The sequence below is a fragment of the Pan paniscus genome, chromosome 2 (genome assembly GCF_029289425.2).
Source record: "Pan paniscus chromosome 2, NHGRI_mPanPan1-v2.0_pri, whole genome shotgun sequence".
Taxonomy (NCBI): Eukaryota; Metazoa; Chordata; class Mammalia; order Primates; family Hominidae; genus Pan; species Pan paniscus.
This window is the reverse complement of record NC_085926.1, coordinates 418043-437061: the sequence shown is the minus strand read 5'-3', so window position 1 is coordinate 437061 and position 19019 is coordinate 418043. Positions and strand designations below refer to the sequence as shown.

The 19019-nt window shown below is 38.9% G+C and overlaps 1 protein-coding gene across 1 annotated transcript; it reads left to right on the top strand.

The window, feature by feature from the left end:
• Nucleotides 1-1429: 1429 nt before the first annotated feature.
• On the top strand, nucleotides 1430-14371 carry LOC100968457 (prothymosin alpha-like). The gene is made up of 2 exons (XM_055111050.1): nucleotides 1430-1478; nucleotides 13902-14371. The coding sequence occupies exons 1-2, from the start codon at nucleotides 1430-1432 to the stop codon at nucleotides 14369-14371; spliced, it is 519 nt and encodes a 172-aa protein (XP_054967025.1).
• Nucleotides 14372-19019: the final 4648 nt, after the last annotated feature.

Below are 19019 nucleotides of genomic sequence, written 5' to 3'. Positions count from 1 at the left end.
GAATATGTCTGATTCTTTTCCAGATCCTTACTCAGATGAGGAAAAATTATGCATAATTTGCAGACATATCTTTTATGTGCTGCATCTTGTTTCTGGCCCTTCAGGAAAACTGGAAAACTAGAAGATGTTTATTTTTTCTTCAATTACAACCTTATTAATAAACATCTCATCTTTTTTTAATGTCTGCGATGTTTAATGTAGTCCGTAAATGTTGCCAGTTAAAAAAATGTTACCTTTCTTTTTTTATTTAAAATATTTTTTTCTTTGAGACAGTTTCACTCCTGTTACCCAAGCTGTAGTGCAATGGCGTGATCTCGGCTCACTGCAACCTCCGCCTCCTGGGCTCAAGCAATTCTCCTGCCACAGCCTCCCAAGTAGCTGAGACCACAGGCACATGCCACTGTACCTTGCTAATTTTTGTGCTTTTTTATTTGTTTGTTTGTAGAGATGGGGTTTTGCCACATTGCCCAGGCTAATCTCAAACTCCGGAGCTCAAGTGATCTGCTTGCCTCTCCTCCCAAAGTGCTGGGATTACAGGTGTGAGCCACCACTCCCGGCCGAAAAAATGTTTTAGGAACATATGCAAATCAGTTAAAGATTTCATTTGGATTTTATTACAGTGCAAACAAGGGCACCCAGGTGGACCCACACTAACCTGGTGCATGAGTATTTCTTGATCAGTAGAGCCAACCTCTGGATACAGGGATACTTGTTCCAAGACCCACCCTTGAGAAGGACACTGACTTTTCTTTGCGATATTTTCTTATCCAGTTACTGAAACACTTGAGTTTATTTTTTAAAATATCATATTATATGTTATTTTGAAGTGAGACTGAGAAACCACTGGTGAGAATCTTTATCATTGGATATGTATTTCAGAAATGCCAACTCAAATGTTTATCATAGAGTGGTTGAATGCACCCCTGGAGAGATCTATGCATTCAAAAAGCAGATGTCGTTATGTAGAAGAGATGATTCTGTACAATGGAAATATTTTTATCTATCATGAAGAGAAAATTGTGACTAAAATTGACCTAAACAAATAGGAAGTTATTTCCTCACATGACAAGAAGCCTACAAGACAGTATTTGCTGGGTTGTTTCAGTTCCAAAATGACAGTCACTGGCATGTCCATGATTATTTTTTACTTCCCCTGTTTCTCACAAGATGGCTGCAGCAGCTTCAATCATCACGGTGTCCATTACATTCAAAGGCATCTGGCAGGAGATGGTTCAGAGCAGAGCATTTCTTCCTAAACTTCCTCTTTAATAAGTGAAGGGATCCCAAAAGCCATCCAGTTTGTATCCCCTTACACATCAGTGGAAAGAACGGGGTAACAATCTTAGTATAAGAAAAGGAACTTGCCTCCCCATCCCACATCAGTACCCAACATGAGTGTCCCTCTCCCCAGTAAGGAAAAGAGGCTCCGATGACTTTGGGAGAAATAATGTCCAGAGTGTGCATCCATGATCTTACCAGTAAGTCCTGGTAGTAATAAATACTTACACTTGGCCAGGCATTGCTCTAAGCCTTTTGTAACCATTACCTTAGGTACTCCTCCAAATAGGCAAATGAGATAGGTACTGTTATTATCCTCACTTTACAGATGTGAATATTTAGGAATGGAGAAAGTAAATAACTTTGTGCAGCAAGCAAGTGCCCTGAGTCAGGATTTGAATACTGTCCTCGGAGTTCTTAACCACTGTGCTGAAATGTCTTTTAGGATACAAGCAAAATGATGACTACAAAATAATATGCAGGAAAAGCTCTCCTACACTTAAACAATCTGCTGTGTAAAACTGGGAGGCAAATCTTGCACAAATCTTTCAGAGCTCACTCAAAAAGGCATCACTCAATTGTAAATGAAAGCTAAAATGCAAAAAAAAATGAAGAATTGAGTAAGGTTAGTTTTATTCATAAGAAAACCATTAAAATGAACTCAAAATGGGAAAAGAGGCAAGGAAGGGGGAAGAACTAACTTGAAAGAAAACTAAGAAGCCTACAGGTAGTGAAGAACAGGTATAATTTGGGGACTTAGTAACTTCAGGTTAGAGTAGCTTTATTTTCCTTCTCGTTGAAGGAAACAAAAGCAAGTTTGAGATAGAGACCCATCAGAGTGAAAGATCAGGGAACCCGGAGGAAATGACTCACATTCTTCCTGCTTTAGTGTCTGATAAAGAAGGCATTGGGATTCTGTCCTCAGGTGAACTACAAGGAGAAATCAAACATAATATCCCAATCAAATTTCCCCGCTGACAACCCTAACTGAAGTTAACTAACTCAAAGAGCCATTAGACCATAAATGACGTCTTGGCAGACATCCCATCATTTTAAAGTCCACCTCTAACCTTCTCATCCACATCACAAATAAGAAGGGCTGAATAAAAAGTCAAACAAACAAAAAACCGACCTTTTCTAGCTAACATCAAGTAAAGAAAACTGAACACATCCACTGAATAATATAGACTGAAAACTAGTGTTTAAAATTTTATTGTCATGCAAATGTTTTCACTTTTAAGGATCACTTTAAAGGCGTAATTTTATTTTAGATAATTTTTTTAGATTATAGGCTAATTTATATTCCTTTCATGTATAGGAATAGATCAAAAAAGAAATTTATTCCTTTCTCATCAACCCACAGCCAAGTACTTGAGAACCCCAAAGCAATAAACTCTTTACGCACATCTATATACTCTATTCTTAATATCAAAAGAAAAACATAGTTACGTCGTTGTTGTTTTTAATAAATATTTTGCTTATTGACAATTTTCCCTGCAATCAATGGCTTTAATTTCCTTCAGTGCATTGATTATGGCTGACCACTGTGAGCACTTTTCTATCACTGTACACCTCCTTTTATTTCCCCTTGGAAGTCATTCTAGCATTTCCGAACTACAATAAGCTGATGCTGTTTTACTGAAATTGATAGCACAGAACTGGGGTCAGAAAACTTTTCTTGTAAAGGACTAGATAATAAATATTTAGGGTTTTACAGGCCATATCCTCTGTCACAACTACGCAATAATGTAAGGTTAAAAACGTCAACAATATGTAAATGATTATAGCTATGCGACAATAAAACTTTAAAAAACAGAGGGGATGGACTTTCCCTGTGGCTGTAGTTTACAGGCCCCTGATAAGAAACTGTACTTCTTAAAACAGTAGAAGACTTACATATGCATCAATGCCTACTCTATTATCATAGCAATTTAAATAGAATGATAAATTTATGGTAATGTATGTGATGGAAAGTGTCGGCTGATGTCATGTATGCATATCGTTTGGTAAATTTAAATTAAACTATTAGTTTGCTTTATTTTTAGCAAATTGTTGACGACTGATGGGAAATACAGAGAAATTCATAATTGCTAGCTTTAGCTGGGAAATTATGTGGCGATGCACATAGAAACAGTGCTGGAATTCCAAAACCTGATAGCAGGGCCATAAAAATCATGTACTTTAGTACTCTCTCCTCTTCTCAGTTACTCCTCCCTTGTCTTTCCTCTTTTTTTAATGATCCTGTTTCCCAAGCAGTGAACATAGTGTCTAACAGATAGCTTTTCAACTTTTGCTCACCTCTTCCCTCCCCACCTTTGGAGGTGTTTATTATTCTCATCTTTGTGTTCACAATGTTTTGTGTACCCAATGTTTAGCTCACACCTATAAGTGAGAATGTGGAGTATTTGGGTTTTCTGTTTCTGCCTTAATTTGCTTAGGATAATGGCCTGTAGCTACACCCATGTTGCTGCAAAAGACAAAATTTTATTTTTTTTTACATCTGCGTAGTATGCCATGGTGTATGTGTACACATTTTCTTTATCCAATCTGCCACTGATAAGCAGCTGGGGTTATTCCATGTCTTTGCTATTATAAATAGTACTGCAATAAACATATGAGTTCAGGTGTCTTTTTGGTAGAACAATTTATTATTCTTTGGTTATATATCCAGTGTGGGATTGCTGGGTCAAACAGCAATTATAATTTTAGTTATTTGAGAAATCTCCAAACTGCTTTCCACAGGGGCTGAACTATATATGTGCAATCTCACCAACAGTGTATAAGAATTCACTTTTCTCCACAACCTCACCAACATCTGAGAGTCCTGACTCGCTCCACTGCTGTTCCCACCACATTGCTCTGCTCTTTCTTGGCAGAAAGAAATCCTCCCCATTGGTTCTAGAGAGTAAACATTTTGCTTGTTAGGAGTTCTAGGGAAAGTACCCATATTTTGGGAACTGAGGGTAGGTGAGACTCCAGACATGCAGCCAATGGTGACCAGATATTTAGACAATGCTAATTGGTATAGAGGTTAGGGTTCGTAGTCTGAGTTTTTAGCAGTAGCATTCGATGTCTTCTGTGGTTAACCCATTAGAGGTTGATCTCCAAGTATTTGGCAATCAACCTGGACATTGACAAATATTCCTATGTTTAGGCATTAGGCATCATCTATCTACTTACCACCTAAGTCAAGGATACCCAATATGTGACATGAGGCATCAATTCAAGTTTCAACTCCATGGTGTATATCCCTGGAATCCCCTGTCTACACCCATGGCAGCATCACTCAGCCGTCCTGGGATACTTGTTATCAATGCTGCCTTTGAATCTTCAAGACAATAGTCTGTAATATTCCATTTGTCAATCTGAATTCTCACAATATTTGAAATCCATTTGCTATCCTATCCCTAGATGACCACGTTATTACCTGTTGTCATTCATGTCTGAGCCAGGCATTGGTTCCAGTTTTCCACAATGGTAAATGAACTTTATGATGACCTTTGACTCTGGTTATAGACTTAGTCAGCTAGTAGTATTTCTTGTGGGGAGTTCAATCATTAGTGTATGTGTCAATCTAACTGCACATGGTGGTAGCTCTTGGGGTCTCAGTAAATGGCAGCTATTTAGGAAAATAGTTAGGTCTAGCATATTACATTGTGGCAGAAAAACAGGAAGAGAAAAATAAGCAAAGTGAAGAAAAAAGAAGGGGAAAGGCAGACCCAATCATCATTCATTGTTGCAAATGGAAATGTCTGGAGAATGGTAGAAACAAAAAGAGATGTGTGCGTGTGTGTGTGTGTGTGTGTGTGTGTGTGTGTGTGTGTGATTCTACTCAAGCTGCTTGGGCTCCTTCATGGATTAAAGGATGTTCTTTAGTTTGGCATAAGAAAGGGGTCTTTTATTCTATCAATAATTGCTAGTGTTCAATAATTATTGCATAATTTATTCAACATCTTTCTCTTAAGTTTACTCATACGTCTATGACTTTGTGGCTTACTACGAACCTCTTATGACACAATTGTATAATTACCATGTTTATATTTTATATAAATGTGATTTACCTATATTGAAATAGTGTGACATAGACCATAAAAAACTCCAACTTTGTGCAAAACCATTCTCATCTTAAAAATTAAATTCAAATACTAATTTGATCTCATAGCTGGTTGTGTAAATTGTAACTATGTCTTTTCAAGTGGAATTACCCTCTTTAGCTGGTAAATATAAAACCTAGTTTATCAGGCTAAGTCTTGAATTGGGTAAGTTTTGAATTATTTAAAGCCTTTAGGAACACAGCTCTAGCAGAAAGTGGAGTACCCTGAAAATCAGTGTACTGAATGGAGTTTCAACATGTGAATAACTAAAGATAGGTAACATATCTCAAGAAGCCTGAAAAACTATTAAGTGTATAAAATATTCTGAGCCCAAAGGGACTCAGATAGATAATGATGAACATGGGATCTATAGCAATGAGCAGTCTCATAGTATCTTCCCTAACTACCTAGAAAAACTAAAATATCACAGAAGAAAAGACACTATGCTTTATTGCTAACTGAACCAATAACCAAAATTTGTGTCTGTAGTTCAAGGACTTTGCAATCACTTACTAAAATACATCTGACAGCAGATAGAGGATAGTCATGGGCATTTACTGACTCTAAGCCTGATTAATTATGGCAAAACATAATCTCGATTTTCCACTGCAGAGAAATCTATGAAATAATTTTACTGATGATTATTTGGATTATGACAACAAAAGACATAACTCTAGTCTTGTCAAACTGTCTGGAATGTAAACATAGAGATTGCGGAGAAAAGATAGATATAATGAACATCAGCTAATCCCTTGACTGAGAATTTTAAAATTGGCTTCAATTTATATTCCACAGATATTTTTATTGAGAATTAAGCTAAGTTTTGTTACCCTCTCACACTCAATCTATTTGGAAATTGCTTTGCATTCTAATTCCTTTCTCTACCCATATAATTTGGGATTCCCTTGTCCAATTATTTCTTTCTCAATTTCTTTCTTTCTTGAAGCAGACATTTATTTCCCCTTAGCCAAATTATGTACAAGAAATGATTGCCTAAGTGTGTGTGTGTGTTTTTTTAATGAATTGCCTTTCCATTTGGGATCCTGCTGTTTAGCTTTTGGCATGGAGACCCATGTCTAGATAGTGTATCTTAAGTCATAGAGAGAAACAGGATATTTTAAATTGGAAAGCGAAAATTGTTGTTTCAGACACATTCAGTATTGACTCCTCCAGAAATTCTGATCCAATATAAATTACAAAATTTTTCTAGGAAGGTATAAAATGCATAATTGTTGGAAAAATTTACAGATACATGAAATATGCTGGAAATGTGGGTTGTACTGTTGGGTTTGTGTAGGCTAAGTGGGTTAGTGATAAGAGAAAAAATGTGAGATGGCTTAATAGTATGCTGTATCTGGTAATTTATCCAAAGGAATTCTCTAAATACAATTATTACAATTGTGTATACTAAAGTTACTGTAAAAGTTACTATAAAGTTACTGCCTTTTCAATTACTCTAAGAAAAAAATAAGTGAATAGTTATCTTCTAATTTCTACAATTCATACCCTGCTGTGGGTAGAAATTTAATCCTTCCTAAATTCATATTTTGAAAGCCCAACCCTCAATGTGACTACATTTAGAAACAGGGTATCCAAGGAGGTAATTAAGGTTAAATGAGATCTTAAGAGTGAGGCCCTGATCCTCTAGGATTAGTGTCCTTATAAGAAGAGACACCTAGAGCTTGTGCTTGTTCTCTCCCTCTTTCTCTCCCCACCCCCCACTCCCTCCTTCTGTCATGTCAGAATACAGCAAGAAGAAGATCATCTAAAAGCCAGTAAGAGAATTCTCACCAGAAACCACTGAATTGGCCAGCACTCCGATCTTGGACTTCCCAGACTCTAGAACTGTGAGCAATGTCTGTGGTTTAAGCCACCCATTGCATGGCATTTTGTTATAGAAGCCCTAGCCAACAAAGATACACACATTAGAATTATGCTTAAATAAGTGCTATTTTCTAGGATATGGGACCGAAGAGACAAAGCCCTCCCACTCTCTCTGTGCATTATGGGAAATGGTTTGCTGTAACAGTTAGGGACTGGATTTTGGTCTCTAATGTCCCTGGATTACAAAACTGGCTCTGGGAACTTGGGCCTCTCTAGGTGTAATTTTCTATGTTTGAAAATCATTCTAGTCACAGTAACTGAAATTTACTGAGGCTATGAAGATTAAAGAAGATAAAAGATGTGATGCTTTGAACAGTGCTTTGCATAAAGAAATCAATAAATGGCAACTATTATTAGTATAGCATCAATTAGTATTCAGAAGAGATGAGTAAACCAATTAATGTGAGTGAGGCTCCACATTAAGATTGCTGAATTGTAGCATCAAAGAAAACTGATAGCTTCATGGTTTATTTTTTTTTTTGAAATCAGTTGTGGATCTTTTCTAAAATGAAGTTGCTTTTCACTATATAATATAGATTGGCACTTACCAACATATAGATCCTTAAGATACAATGTTGAGTATTACCTGAGCCCTGTGCTCCTACAAAAAAAAGCCAGGATCAAGAATACTCCCACCCTTTTATGTTCTGGGAAATGGCCTAGCCTATTGAAAAAACAAACAAACAAACAAACAAAAAGCAAAAAAAAAAACCAAACACCTTTCCCTGTAGGACATAGGTAAGACTCATGGCACCCACTTGTTTAGGATGCTAGACAGAGACCCCCTCACACTCACACAAAATTCCCATTCTTTGCTTCCAAGATGATTCGTTGAACTGTTTTCCCCACTGATCAATGTAACAAAATAGTTGTTGACCAACCTTTGGTTAATCTTCCATCCTTCTGCAAACCCACCCTCAGCCTGAGCGAGCCCACAGCCTTTCCTTAATGGCCCCTTCACGGAATGGGCTGACCTCAGAGTAAAATATTCTCTGATCCGCTCTCTGCAGCCACCCTTCCCGCGCATCACACTTCCCCTACACCTCTACTGCCTTGTGTTTTCTTCCTTACAAAAGAAAACTTTTTTGGCCTAACTTTTGAGACATTTGCTGATCTTCTGATCAGAAAGTTTCCCTGCCCCTATTTCAATGTCCATTTACCACTCTCATATAATTCTTTTGAATGATCTCTTTTTACCAAAGTCTGGATTTATTAATTTTTTAATGGGACAAAGGAAGCCTGAATGAAATTATAAATTGTCAAAAGCCTCTGATAAGTCTTAGATTAATTGACTCCTCAGCTGTGTCCCTCCTCTTTCCCAGTGACTACCACTGTTTTACTTCCTGCTACTATAATTGAAAATTGATGGATAAAATAATATATAATCAAACTGGAAAATTTTATCTACCTTTTAGGAAGACCTCCTCAAGGATATTTTCTGTCTAATCCAATTCTAAGTATTCTAAAAAAATTTCTTGTTATTCAGCATCTTTTGGAGAGCTGAAAACTGAGCTATTTTACCAAATAAATTTTGGGGTGGTTTTATTAGATACATTAGAAAATGTAAACCATCTTTATTCTAGAGAGAAAAGGATATCATTACACAGTCTCATAATATTCTGATCAAAAGGTTTGCATGTGAAAATAATTGATATTCTCTCTAGAGCTATATGTTCTACTTAGAAGTAAGTTGGGATTAGATTTGTAATATCTTGGAAAAAACTGTGGTTCAGAGTTTCATAGGTTTGGGGCTGGATTTCAGTTTGTTGTTTACAGCAGTTGAGTGACTTAGAGCATCAATAGCCTCATCTGAAAATCGGCTAACAACATTTATCTCACGTGGTTGTTAGGAGCATTGAATGTGGACGAAGTGCATAGCATAGTTCCTGGGACAGGTTCAATTAAGTAAATACTAGTATTATTAATAAACTAACTTTATTCAGTCTTCTACTCTTTGAGATTCGAGATTGAAGAATTATACAAGCATGTAACTCTTCTTCCACTTGTCTGCCCTCAATTATTCATCTCTTGTCTTCTGGATTTTTAAGATAAAAGTCAGACACCAGTCTGTTATGTTCCCTCAATCTCAAGGGACTTCTATCAAGGTCTCTTTATGATTCTGTTAAAGTTATTTTCTCTAGGCACCAACGGGGAAGCATCTTCACGTCTTTCCCTTAGGGAGGATTTGGGGAGGTGAAACTTACTGAGACTCAATGGCAGAAGATATCTCCTTGCCTCTGGTTGAAAATGTATGCAGTTTTATGACTTTGTTGGTGAGTTTTAAGAATTACCAATGTTAGTTTACTTTTTCAGCTTCGTTGAGTCTATTTGTATACAAACTTGCACATAATTAATGTGTGCAATTTGGTGAGTTTGCACATATGTATGCACTCATGTTACAATCAATGTAAACATATCCATTGCCTCCAAAAGTTTTCAGTGTGCCTTTATGTTTGTTTGTTTTGATTAGGTGTGTATATGTGTGTTATGAACACTTAACATGAGATCTACTCCCTTAACAGATTTTTAACAATCCCTTATTGTTAACAATAGACACTATGCTATATAGCAGATGTATGGAGCTTTCTCATCTTGTAAACCTGCAATACAACAATGCAAAATCCAATGTTACTTTAAGTTACAAAACACACCCTCCCTTTAGAAGTTAGAAAGTCTACATCCAGGTGATACTGATTTTAAAGTAACAGCTTAAGGGATCTGGGTGGAGCTTGGGGGAAGAATATCTGGTTTGCTTTTCTTTTTCTCAGACTCTAAGTCTGGCAGGTGTTTATTGCTGATTTGCTGATTCTTCCTCTCCTAGAGGGTTTGGTTGGTTCTTTGGAGACCAATCCTTTCTTATTTGGAAGAAACTCCCTCCTCCACCTCCATTGACTGGGCACATGGATTTTCATATCTGCTCATCATTTCCTCCTGTAGCAGCTCCATCAGAATTCAAAAGTCCACTGCCAGCTCTTCTCTGCTGATGTTTCTCATTTCTCTAGGAGACTGTTCTTGAACAAGATTTAACCACTGCCTCTCAACCCATCACCCCATACTGGCTCTCACTCCCTCATTATCCATATCAGGACCAGAGAAAACACTTGCCCATCCTTGGCCCCAACAGGCTCTTAGATTGAAATGTGATTCAATGACATTTCTCCTCTTCCACTCGTCTGCATTCAATTATCCATCTCTTGTCTTTGGATTTTACTGATAGGATTCAGACACCAGTTTACTGTCTCCCCTTAAACTCAGAGGGTCCATTTCAAGGTCTCTTCATGATTCTACTGATAGTATCTTCTTTAGAAGCAAAGAGAGAAGCACCTCCAGCTCTTTCCCTTAGGAAGGAGTAGGGGAGGTGAGACTCACAGGATGTAAGATGCCCAAATTTTACCCTCAATGTGGGTAAGCTGTTTCAGAGAAATCTAACTGGTTATCATCCTCCGACACCTGGAGTTTGCATGTTCTATCAGATAGATTGTTTTACACCACTCTTAGATGTCTGACACCTGATAACTGATAGCTTTTGGTTTATTTTAACACTCTGTTCCATTATTGTTGATTTATTTCAACAGTCTGTTCCATTATTGTTGATTTATTAAGGCTATTTAGCTCAATAATTTCTTAATAGAAATTCATAGATTATTTCCACAATTAACATTAATGTATCATCAGAAAGGACCATTTCAGGTGACCTAAGAAATTCCAAAAAGGCCTGTGAGGGAAAACAAATAAAAAGAAAACAAAAAGAGGAATTTTAATACTCAGCATAAATTTCAGACCAACACCAGCACTCTAGGCATTAGTGGTACCAGTTTCAGTGGATATTTTAGCTTCCTTCTCAATTTATGTCATTAGTAGGATAAAATTGTAGCTACCATTTTAATGTGCTTTATTATCAGTCATGTGCTAAGGACTTTTATATTCATTATCTCACTTAATCTTCACATCATTCATAATGCCATAAGAATTGAGTAATTTGTCCAACATCACAGAATTAGTAAATGTAAAGGTATAAAATTAATACCAGGTTTTCTGAATCCTTAACCGGATCTCCTAAACATTCTTCTGATTGATGCTATTTCAGATCTTTTCCTAGTTTATGTAGACAACTTGTCCAAGGTCTGTACTTGTCCAAGGTCTGTCCTTGGACTGTTTTCTACAGTCCAAGGTCTGTATTTCACTTATGCAATCGACATATTCAGTCTATGAGAAGGAAAATGCATCCTGAGAATGTATGCAATTTTTTTTAGTTTGATTGAAGTATCATGCCAGTATGACTATCATTCATCAGGTTAGAGAATAAAATTTCTCTCTAAGTTTTCCACATGGTCCGCCAGAAACTTAATTAGAATCTTATTAAATAATTTAGTGATAATGAATTCAAACAGTGCATTTTGCAAACATAAACTATAAAACATAATTTCCTATTTCTTCTTTGGGGAGAACTAGACAGCTTACTAACTAGAGGTTAGACATTATGAAATGAATGGTTTTAAACACCCAAAGTAAATATGAATAGAAAGTTAGAATGAGCAATATATTTAAGAGTTGAAGAAAAAAAGACTGATACCAGTATTTGCCAAACTGTGTTTTTGAAATGCCCCACAAGATATTAATAAGGGTTCTGTGAAAAAAAAATCCTAAGAAAAAACAAGTTTGTGAAACTTGTTTAAACAAACTTCCATTCTATATTCTCACTGTTTTTAACGTGTATTTTGACTCTCTAAGAAGGGACTTATTTTTATTGTGCTTTCTTATTCCTCTGATCATAGAAAGCTCTTGCTCCTTCACCGACCCCCTCATCTATCCCCAAAGGAACAAACTTAATAAAATGGGGTGCTAATATCCAGGGAGTCTAAATGGTGATCCAGGAAGTCACAGGAATGAAGCCACTGCTCTAATACACTGATTTAAAGTGTGATTGTTGGGAAAGAAATAGAGTTAGAGTTACAGAGGTTCTTTTATTCTGAACAAGAAAAGTCAAAAAAGTTTTCTGGCGAGAGGGAAAGCATCCAAGTCAGATGTTTCATCAGAAGGAACACTGCATAATGAGGTTGCACATTCAACCTAGAAATCTGATGTGCTTACCCCAAGACTTGTGGCATGACTTTGGCTTCTCTTTGAAAATTTTAAGAGATAAGTGCTTATTTTTGGCACCAAAAGTCACAGTCTCTTTTTTTCCAATAGTGATTTCCTAGCTGAAATAACTCATCATAATGATATGCATAGACTTAAACTTCTTTCTGCTATCTGCAAGTGGAGAAAAAAACAGGTAGAAGAACAGGGTGGCTGCAATATGCGGCTTCGTTTAGTAAAAATCAGAGAAAAGCAGCTGTGAGCAAGAGGAATGTTCCAGTCCATTCTACTTGATTTATATCCCAAAGTGTTAAAGGAGTCATATAAATTTTATTTTGCATTAGAGGAACTGGAGACAAGCTGCCCTGGTAAAAGAAAGCTAGTCATACTACTGTGGAAAATACTGTAATGAAGATCTCTCTCTCTCCCTCCTCTCTCTGTCTCGGTTTCTCTCTGTCTCTGTCTCTCTCTCTCTTTCTCTCTCTCAGAAGCTGACTTTATTAGATTCCAAGACTGACTTTGCTCTTAGACTCCTCCTTCCACATAGCTAACCCCAACAAAATTGTTACCCATCTAGGGTTTAAGATCGACAGCTCAGAGACTGAATGACTTTTTTTGCCATGAGACTTACAAGCTAGTTCTGAAGTCGTTTGGCTGTTCCCAATCTTCTTGAATGACCCCACAATTTCAGCAGACACTACAATCATCAACTTTCAAATCTGTTCTTAATTCTAGATTAAAAAAATAGCTCCTGGAACTTCTTAAAAGCATAACTTATTCACCTTTGAAGCTAAGAGATTCCAATATAAGGCATTACTTATTTAAGAGCACATATCCATCCTCCGCTTTAAATAAGTGATAATATCATGTGAAACAAATCTGACAAGTTATTGACAGGTAATGGGTAAATGGTAATGGGTAAATGGTGTGTGTTATTTTCTGAGTTTTCTGAATTTTTAATGGCATTGAAACATCTATATTTCTTCATATGTGTTGTACTTTGGAATGTATAAAGGGCTTTTGTTTGCATAAATGTTACGACACACTAGTGAGAAATGGGGAAAGTATTAGGTTGGTGCACAAGTAATTGCGGTTTTTGTCAGAAGTAATGGCAAAAACCGCAATTACTTTTGCACTGACTTAATATTTGCAGTCCAGCTGTGTGCCACTGAGTTAAATAGCAGAGCCTAGGTTCCCCCAACGTATAATGTTCCAAAGGCTGTCATACTGTTCACTGTGCCGCAGCTGACTCCTACAAAGCTATTGTTTTAGGCATTTTGTTTTGGACTTGTTTGAAAGGAATGACTTTTGCAAGATTAGGAGAATGGATAAGGGATTGCTATGTGTTCTTAATATCTCTGCTGACCAGTTACTTCTTCAGCGCATGATGAACCTGAAGAAATACTATTTGTTAATATAATTAGTAGCAGTAGCAATAGCATCAACTAACATTTTTAGATACTAAGCTTTATGCAGGTGCCACTTTACATACGTTTAAAGTCATGACCATTGAGAGAGAGAGAGAGAGAGAGAGAGAGAATATCCCCCACCGGCTGCTCTGAAAAGCCATCCTTGCATTGTGCCTCGTCCGCCTCCGCCACGCGCCTCCTCCGCCGCGGACTCCAGCAGCTTCATCGCCACAGTCCCTGAACTCTCGCTTTCTTTTTAATCCCCTGCATCGCATCACCGCCTCCGAAACCACCACCAAGGACGTAAAGGAGAAGAAGAAAGTTGTGGAAGAGGCCGACAATGGAAGGGACGCCCCTGCTAACGGGAATGCTAATCAGGAAAATGGGGAGCAGGAGGCTGGCAATGAGGTGGATGAAGAAGGTGGGGAGGAAGAGGAGGAGGAGGAGGAAGAAGGTGACGCTGAGGAAGAGGATGGAGGTGAAGATGAGGAAGCTGAGTCAGCTCCGGGCAAGCGGGCAGCTGAAGGCGATGAGGATGACGATGTCGATGCCAAGAAGCAGAAGACCGACGAGGATCACCAGACAGCAAAAAAGGAAAAGTTAAACTCAAAAAAAAGGCCGCCGTGACCTGTTGACCCTCCACTTCCGGTCTCAGAATCTAAACGTGGTCGCCTTCGGGTAGAGAGGCCCGGGCGCCCGCCGTGGACAGCGCCCCCCGCAGGCGACACGCGTCTCCACCGCCCGATCCAAACCGTGAGGGTCCGCAGCAGGGGAGGAAAAAAGCACCAAAACTTCCACGGCACTGCTTTTTTTCTTAAAAGTACTTTAAAAAGGAAATGTGTTTGTATTTTCTATTTACATTTTATATTTGTGTATATGTTGTTAGGGTCAGCCATTTTTAATGATCTCGGATGACCAAACCAGCCTTCGGAGCGTTCTCTGTCCCGCTTCTGACTTGACTTCTCTGTCCTGCTTCTGACTTGACTTCTCTGTCCTGCTTCTGACTTGACTTCTCTGTCCTGCTTCTGACTTGACTTCTCTGTCCTGCTTCTCACTTGACTTCTCTGTCCTGCTTCTGACTTTTTACTTCTCTGTCCTGCTTCTCACTTGACTTCTCCGTCCTGCTTCTGACTTGACTTCTCTGTCCTGCTTCTCACTTGACTTCTCCGTCCTGCTTCTGACTTGACTTCTCCGTCCTGCTTCTGACTTGACTTCTCTGTCCTGCTTCTGACTTGACTTCTCCGTCCTGCTTCTGACTTGACTTCTCCGTCCTGCTTCTGACTTGACTTCTCTGTCCTGCTTCTGACTTGACTTCTCTGTCCTGCTTCTGACTTGACTTCTGACTTGACTTCTCTGTCCTGCTTCTGACTTTTTACTTCTCTGTCCTGCTTCTGATTTGACTTCTCTGTCCTGCTTCTGATTTGACTTCTCTGTCCTGCTTCTGACTTGACTTCTGACTTGACTTCTCTGTCCTGCTTCTGACTTTTTACTTCTCTGTCCTGCTTCTCACTTGACTTCTCCGTCCTGCTTCTCACTTGACTTCTCCGTCCTGCTTCTGACTTGACTTCTCTGTCCTGCTTCTGACTTGACTTCTCTGTCCTGCTTCTCACTTGACTTCTCCGTCCTGCTTCTCACTTGACTTCTCTGTCCTGCTTCTGACTTGACTTCTCCGTCCTGCTTCTGACTTGACTTCTCTGTCCTGCTTCTCACTTGACTTCTCCGTCCTGCTTCTGACTTGACTTCTCTGTCCTGCTTCTCACTTGACTTCTCTGTCCTGCTTCTGACTTGACTTCTCTGTCCTGCTTCTCACTTGACTTCTCTGTCCTGCTTCTCACTTGACTTCTCCGTCCTGCTTCTGACTTGACTTCTCTGTCCTGCTTCTGACTTGACTTCTCTGTCCTGCTTGTGACTTTTTACTTCTCTGTCCTGCTTCTGACTTGACTTCTCTGTCCTGCTTCTGACTTGACTTCTCTGTCTTGCTTCTGACTTGACTTCTCTGTCCTGCTTCTGACTTTTTACTTCTCTGTCCTGCTTCTGACTTGACTTCTCTGTCCTGCTTCAGACTTGACTTCTCTGTCCTGCTTGTGACTTTTTACTTCTCTGTCCTGCTTCTGACTTGACTTCTCTGTCCTGCTTGTGACTTTTTACTTCTCTGTCCTGCTTCTGACTTGACTTCTCTGTCCTGCTTCTGACTTGACTTCTCTGTCTTGCTTCTGACTTGACTTCTCTGTCCTGGTTCTGACTTTTTACCTCTCTGTCCTGCTTCTGACTTGACTTCTCCGTCCTGCTTCTGACTTGACTTCTCTGTCCTGCTTCTGACTTGACTTCTGACTTGACTTCTCTGTCCTGCTTCTGACTTTTTACTTCTCTGTCCTGCTTCTGATTTGACTTCTCTGTCCTGCTTCTGACTTGACTTCTCTGTCCTGCTTCTGACTTGACTTCTGACTTGACTTCTCTGTCCTGCTTCTGACTTGACTTCTCTGTCCTGCTTCTGACTTGACTTCTCTGTCCTGCTTCTGACTTGACTTCTCTGTCCTGCTTCTCACTTGACTTCTCCGTCCTGCTTCTGACTTGACTTCTCTGTCCTGCTTCTCACTTGACTTCTCTGTCCTGCTTCTCACTTGACTTCTCTGTCCTGCTTCTGACTTGACTTCTCTGTCCTGCTTCTGACTTGACTTCTCTGTCCTGCTTCTGACTTGACTTCTCTGTCCTGCTTCTGACTTGACTTCTCTGTCCTGCTTCTGACTTGACTTCTCTGTCCTGCTTCTGACTTGACTTCTCTGTCCTGCTTCTGACTTGACTTCTCTGTCTTGCTTCTGACTTGACTTCTCTGTCCTGCTTCTCACTTGACTTCTCTGTCCTGCTTGTGACTTTTTACTTCTCTGTCCTGCTTCTGACTTGACTTCTCTGTCCTGCTTCTGACTTGACTTCTGACTTGACTTCTCTGTCCTGCTTCTGACTTTTTACTTCTCTGTCCTGCTTCTGATTTGACTTCTCTGTCCTGCTTCTGATTTGACTTCTCTGTCCTGCTTCTGACTTGACTTCTGACTTGACTTCTCTGTCCTGCTTCTGACTTTTTACTTCTCTGTCCTGCTTCTGACTTGACTTCTCTGTCCTGCTTCTGACTTGACTTCTCTGTCCTGCTTCTCACTTGACTTCTCTGTCCTGCTTCTCACTTGACTTCTCTGTCCTGCTTCTGACTTGACTTCTCTGTCCTGCTTCTGACTTTTTACTTCTCTGTCCTGCTTCTGACTTGACTTCTCTGTCCTGCTTCTCACTTGACTTCTCTGTCCTGCTTCTGACTTGACTTCTCTGTCCTGCTTCTCACTTGACTTCTCTGTCCTGCTTCTCACTTGACTTCTCTGTCCTGCTTCTGACTTGACTTCTCTGTCCTGCTTCTCACTTGACTTCTCTGTCCTGCTTCTCACTTGACTTCTCTGTCCTGCTTCTGACTTGACTTCTCTGTCCTGCTTCTCACTTGACTTCTCTGTCCTGCTTCTGACTTGACTTCTCTGTCCTGCTTCTCACTTGACTTCTCTGTCCTGCTTCTCACTTGACTTCTCTGTCCTGCTTCTGACTTGACTTCTCTGTCCTGCTTCTCACTTGACTTCTCTGTCCTGCTTCTCACTTGACTTCTCTGTCCTGCTTCTCACTTGACTTCTCTGTCCTGCTTCTCACTTGACTTCTCTGTCCTGCTTCTGACTTGACTTCTCTGTCCTGCTTCTCACTTGACTTCTCTGTCCTGCTTCTCACTTGACTTCCCTGTCCTGCTTCTGACTTTACTTGTGGTGTGACCATGTTCATTATAATCTCAAAGGAGAAAAAAAACCTTGTAAAAAAAAGCAAAAACGACAACAGAAAAACAATCTTATTCCGAGCATTCCAGTAACTGTTTTGTGTATGTACTTAGCTGTACTGTAAGTAGCTGGTTTGTATGAGATGGTTAAAAAGGCCAAAGATAAAAGGTTTCTTTTTTTTTCCTTTTTTGTCTACGAAGTTGCTGTTTTTTTTTTTTTTCCCGGCCTATTTGATGTATGTGTGAAACAATGTTGTCCAACAATAAACAGGAATTTTATTTTGCTGAGTTGTTCTAAAAAAAAAAAAGGGAGAGATAATATTAGTTTCCCCGATTTGCAGTTGTTGGAACTGGAACTGAGTGCAGCTGAGACTCTGAGAGATTAAACAACTTACTCAAGGTCACTTAGCTGTTTAGCTAATAAGTAATGTTGCCAGAAATCTATGACTCTTGAAACCTGAATCTCATAACTACAAACCCAGGAAATGCAAATACACTGTGCGTGTGCTATAACTCCCTATCCCTATGTCCAGGGCAAACATCACTAATCCACTGTGGCACTCTCTGTTGTCCTACCTGGATGTGCCTTTCTTCTCAAGACAACACTGCAGACGGCCATTACCAACTGATCAGAGTTGGTGTGTAAAATGAGTTGCCATTTTTTCATCAGCTTTACTGACTTTAAAATTCATCTTCTAAAGTTTAGAATTTAGAAGTGGTTTAGAATCTAAACCACTAAGATACAGTTTGAGGGAAAAAAAAGTTGATTCATTTTATCATTGATTATTATCACCCTGTCACTGTTAATCTCACACAGTGATGTTTATATATATATATATATATGTTGTTGACAAGAAGGAAATGAAGTGATTGTTAATTTCTTACTGCAATGCATGCAGTGTGAGAATGATGATCATGGACTTCGATACAGAATACACATTTTTAATTATTAAGGCAAGGGCGATCTTGTAGTCACAGTGACTAGTTACAAAGTATAAGTAACATTTTAGATACCTTGTGTCCAACCATCTGCAGGATGCCAGTATAATGTGTTTTCCAATGAACTTAACTATACAATGGGGAGTTGTGCAAACAATTAGTTGCTTTGTATGTGTCCTCTGATTTCACCAAGGCTAGCAGAGAAAGTAAGAATTTCATAAGGAGAAAGAATAATGACACATATATACTTTTAATGGGTAGGATCATGAATGCTATGGCCATCTGCCCAGGGTCCTGAAGAAAATATAAGAGACCTGCAATGAATTCCTTAAGGAGGTTAAGATTTCTTGTATTAAAGATAGAGAATTACTAATCCAAGGGAAGCCCAACATTACATTACAATTAGAAGTCAATCCACAGTATTCTTTGCCACTTGTTCAAATTATGACTCCCATTTTTTTTTTCTGGAAAGCCTGCAGACAGTTATCATTTATGACATGATCATTTCAGTGAGTATTTAGGAAATGGCAGTGGCTATTA

Coding starts and splice junctions, on each gene's coding strand:
- LOC100968457 (XM_055111050.1), top strand. CDS start 1,430: ATGACTTTGGGAGAAATAATGTCCAGAGTGTGCATCCATGATCTTACC. Junction 1,479..13,901: donor GTGCATCCATGATCTTACCA/GTAAGTCCTGGT, acceptor TGCTCTGAAAAG/CCATCCTTGCATTGTGCCTC.